The sequence below is a fragment of the Nicotiana attenuata genome, chromosome 10 (genome assembly GCF_001879085.1).
Source record: "Nicotiana attenuata strain UT chromosome 10, NIATTr2, whole genome shotgun sequence".
NCBI classification, from domain to species: domain Eukaryota; kingdom Viridiplantae; phylum Streptophyta; class Magnoliopsida; order Solanales; family Solanaceae; genus Nicotiana; species Nicotiana attenuata.
The window spans coordinates 5,264,753-5,269,576 of NC_031998.1; the positions used below are offsets into that span (position 1 = coordinate 5,264,753).

The 4,824-nt window shown below is 39.2% G+C and overlaps 1 protein-coding gene across 1 annotated transcript; it reads left to right on the forward strand.

Moving 5' to 3' along the window:
• Nucleotides 442-1,973, forward strand: LOC109233819 (aspartic proteinase CDR1-like). Its single transcript, XM_019399678.1, has one exon. The coding sequence runs from the start codon at nucleotides 452-454 to the stop codon at nucleotides 1,802-1,804; it is 1,353 nt and encodes a 450-aa protein (XP_019255223.1). The 5' UTR covers nucleotides 442-451; the 3' UTR covers nucleotides 1,805-1,973.

A 4,824-nucleotide genomic window follows, 5' to 3' on the forward strand; every position in this document is an offset into this window, starting at 1 on the left:
CTTTTTCAATCGACTGACAAAATTATTATTCAAAACTACTCATAAATAGAACCATTTCTCCCATTATATGTATCTTAGATATGTATCCTAGATGATTGTCGTGTTTTATTTAAAAACTAAAGCTAAACTGTTAATGCCAATTGAAATTAATGCTTAGTATTACACATGGTGTGAATGGAAAAATATGGTAAAATGATGAATCTTTTTTTTTTTTTTAAATATAGTCTCTTAATCTCGCCTCTTCTATGGAAAATGAAGCTCTGCATTTGGTATATCTTCCAAGATTTCGTCCAAAATTGTTTAATTCATATGCATTCCCCAAAATCCCATATTTTCCTCGACTTTCCATATTCTTACATGCATTTTCCCACTCTTATATTTTACCTATAAATTGGTAATAATATTTAGCTTTTTCTTCATCATTTCTAATACCATATCTACTCTCATAGTCATGAAAATGAATACTAAAGCTAGTACTCTCTTTTTTACATTTGTCTTTTTAGCTATTTTTCACCTTTCTATGGTTTCTTGTCGCAAAATAATAAACAATCGTGATGGAAATGGCTTCACTCTTGATCTTATCCATCGCGATTCTCCTCTTTCGCCTTACTACAACCCATCAATTACCCATTCAAAACGCCTACGAAACGCCTTCATTCGATCATTTTCACGGGAATCTTTTTTCAATAAAAGTAACGACACAATCCAATCGGATATTATTCCAATCCCAGGAGAATATCTCATGAAAATTTCCATTGGAACTCCAGCATTTGAAATTGTAGCCATAGCTGATACTGGTAGTGACTTAACATGGACACAATGTAAGCCATGCACTAGTTGTTTCAAACAAACAGCTCCTATTTTTGATTCCAAAAAAAGCTCTACATATAAAACCATAGGGTGTAATGCTGAAGAATGTGCATCATTAGGGACTTCTTCTTGTGTTAGAGGAAATATTTGTGAATATCAAATGAGTTATGGTGACCAATCACAAACTATTGGTGATCTTGCTTTTGAAAAATTCACATTTCCTTCTACTTCTGGAAATAATGTTTCTATTCCTAATGTTGTGTTTGGTTGTGGTCATGACAATAGTGGCACGTTCAATAATTATACTTCTGGTATCATTGGCTTAGGTGGTGGTGAAGTCTCAATTGTCAACCAATTGAATAAACAAATCAAAGGGAAATTCTCTTATTGTTTGATCCCAATTCCATTACAATCATCAAATTCCAATGCCACAAGTCACATCAACTTTGGTAATAGTGCCACTGTGTCTGGTTCTAACGTCGTTTCAACTCCCTTGATAAAAAAGGAACCGTCCACGTTCTACTATCTAAATTTGGAAGGTATTACCGTTGGGAATAAGAGGGTGGAATTCAAATCTTCTAAAATTGATTCTTCTAATGCTTTTGGTGGTGATGAAGGTAACATTATAATTGATTCTGGTACGACGTTGACTTTTTTGCCTAATGATTTTTACTTGAATTTGGAGTCGATATTGTTGGAATCAATCAATGCTACTAGGATTGATGATCCTTCGGGCACTTTTGGTATCTGTTACGAGTCTAAGAATGGTACTATTAATGCTCCCAAAATTGTCGCGCATTTTACTGATGCAGATTTAGTGTTGGCGCCTTCGAGCACGTTTGCAGAAGTAGAGGAAGGTTTGGTTTGTCTTACATTAGTTCCTGCAGAGCAAATTGCTATTTTTGGAAACTTGGCGCAGGCGAATTTCCTAATTGGATATGATCTTGTTGCTAACAAAGTCTCTTTCAAGCCTACAGATTGCACTAAGTACTAAAGATTTAGTGAAGGTTGAAATATTATGTAATGAATTTGGCTTGGCTAGCTAGTGTTTTTTTATTCCTTCTACGTTTGTTGGTCTTTTAATGTCATTAGCAGTTTCAAATGTTGTTGATCAATTCTTAATGACTTATATTTACTTCGTTCTGATGCTTACTAGTGGAAATCTTTATATTGTGTTTTCTTTTTCCTACTCCTACTTTATTATCTTCCAAAAACCACTGGATTCATGTGAATATTTTTCACTTATTCCAATCATTCAGATAGCCATGGAATTGAATATTTAAGGTATCTTTGATCCTATAATAAATGAAATTGGATACAATATTCACCAGCACAGCATGTAGCGCAACAATTGCTGGAATTACTCGGATTTCTGACGGCTGTTTTTGTCGAAAATCCCAGTATTTTGACAACTTACTCCGGAAAAGCATCCGTCGTAAGAATGGTGTGTTGTGCAAGAGCTAAAAAAAGGGCAGCCCGATACTTCAAGTATCTCGCATTCACGCAAGGTTCGGGGAAGGTTACACACCTAGAGGTGTTACGCGAGTTCAATGCTATAATCAAGAAGAACAAGGAGAGAAGAGGTTAATCCTGTCGTGGCCCAAGCTATTATTGCAATATTGTTTACCCTAAAAATTGGATAACAATTAAACTTATAATGTGGTTTTAAGGACGCGTGATTTCGCCTAATATCAATTGATAAATGTAAAGATTAATAATAGAAATTAACAATAATATAAAGCAAACCAGTGTTTGAATGGAGTTCAGCCCTCGAGCTCGAATACCCTCGAACTGATTAGTGCAAGAACAGTTGAAAATATAACATGCTGATGAACAAGAATATAAGTTGAACAAAAAGTATTGTATTGCTTTGCTATGAGTGAATGTAAGGTGCTTACAAAATGATTAGAACCCTCTTTATATAGTAGAGGAATCATATCTATGGTACAATTCTAATTACGGAAGTAAATTTCATGATTAGCCTAAACAACCGCCTTGATTTGATTTGTTTCGAGATTTCCATGATCTTCGACCAGTCACGAATATCTCGCTTTTCTGTTATTGCGCTTTGCTCGAAGTCAACCTTATTTGGTCTCGATCTCGACAGGCACTTCGATTCTCGAACTCGGTACCTTGTCCTCGTGCTTTGATCTTGATCCACTACGAGGCCTACCTTTGATGCAACTCCCTGATCCCGATCAAATAGTAAAATCGGGTAGGCCCGGTTTTAACCGTATACAGATAGTCCCCTCATTTGTTGGAGTGTAATGAGAAGGAACGAATTGAGCCTTCGATTTTGTACCTCGACCCGTCATGACATCATCCTCGTGACGCAAGCGAAGGAAGTGACTGAAACGTCCCGTCGGTACAGTTCCCTAAGTCACTAATGAGCGTCAGTTGGTGGTCGGCCACCAGTGTCTTTGAACCATCGTCGTGAATCCCTTAAATAGGCCCCTCTCTCATTGATTCAATCTTTACTTTCACTTTCTTCTAATCTCTTAAGCCTTTACATCTCTTAAGTTCTTCCTTTCTTCAAAAATCTCTAGGGTTTGCGGTTAATCCCCTTTCAAACTTCAAGTCATGTCATCTCCCTCTCTCTTCAAACTCACACAAAAATGGCAAAAACATCAAAAATGTTCCTCCAAAGGAAAAAACTTCTTTATCGCGGCCGGCCGGCGGTAAAACATAGGTGGCACCGCACCTTGAGGAGTGCGTTCCTGGGGGGGGGGGGGTGTTGTTACTTCCGACTTCANGGAGTGCATTCCGGAGGGGTGTTGTTACTTCCGACTTCAAGGTCGAGAAAACTTCGTCGGTCCCTGGTCGATGCGAGCTAATGTCGAGATACATATGCTCGATAACTGAGAGCGACCTTATGCAGGTAAAGGAAGACTGCCATTGAGAAGACAAAGAGGTGGTAATTTCGGCCCCCGAAGAAGACATCACTACTCATGTGGAGGGGTTTCTAAGTGTTTAGACTTACCCTTTCACGATGGGTCCTCTCGATCCTATCATCGTCGATTTTAGCCTTTAATATCAAATAGCCCTAGGTCAAATCCATCCTTCTTTTTGGCAGATTATTATTCTACTCTGATTCTTTGCAAGCAAAGTCGAGGGGATGTCTTTCACCCTCGACCATCTCATCAGGTTGTACAGCCCCCGTCTCTATCGAGGCGAGTTAATAAGACTTCAGTGTCGGGCTACCAAGGTGTTGTTCTCGAGTATTGATGAGGACAAGGATCGAGGATGGATGGGCCGGTTTGTTTGAGTGAAGACTTCCGACCTAATCCCGGCCAAGAAGATGCCGTTTCCCGAGAAATAGAACATGACACATAAGTACAATCCAAAAATCACGGTAAGCCCATTTTCGCTTATTTGATGACTTTCACTAAAATGTCTCTTTTCATACTCACTTGATTTCCTTTCATATAGGCCTCAGACAAGATGTTGTCATGAGGCCCCCGTCCAGGGAGGAGGAGGTTTCGAAACCGGCTAAGGACAAAAAGAGAAAAAGGGTCTTGACCTCCGAGGATCCAAAACCCAAGAAAAGTAAGGCTCGTAAACCGAAGACAGACACTGTCCCTCTGCATGCTGATGTAGCTCAGCGACTAAGAGAGGAAGAAGAAGAGGAACACGATGACTCCGAACTGGTTGCCCGAGTAAAGAAAAACACTGAGGCCCCAAAGTCCGCTGAGTCGGTGAGGGTCGAAGAAATTCAGCCTCGAACCAAGGAGGTCTCGGAAGAGGGCCCAAGCAGAGTCCTCGAGTGAGGATGACTTCTCGAACTCAAAATTAAAATGGCCCCTAGGCTCTTGAATTAGGCCGATATGGCCTTAAAAGAATGGCTTCTTTCCCTTGTCGGCTTAAAAGAGTTAATCATATAAAAAAATTATGCCTTACCATAAGATTATTTCGAGAGTTCGAATAATCTGGTACCCCTTTAGGGTTTTAGAGGGTTGATGTTATCGAAACCCTTTGTAATTTTGCCGAGGGTAGCCTTTTTAACCGGTTTTGTGA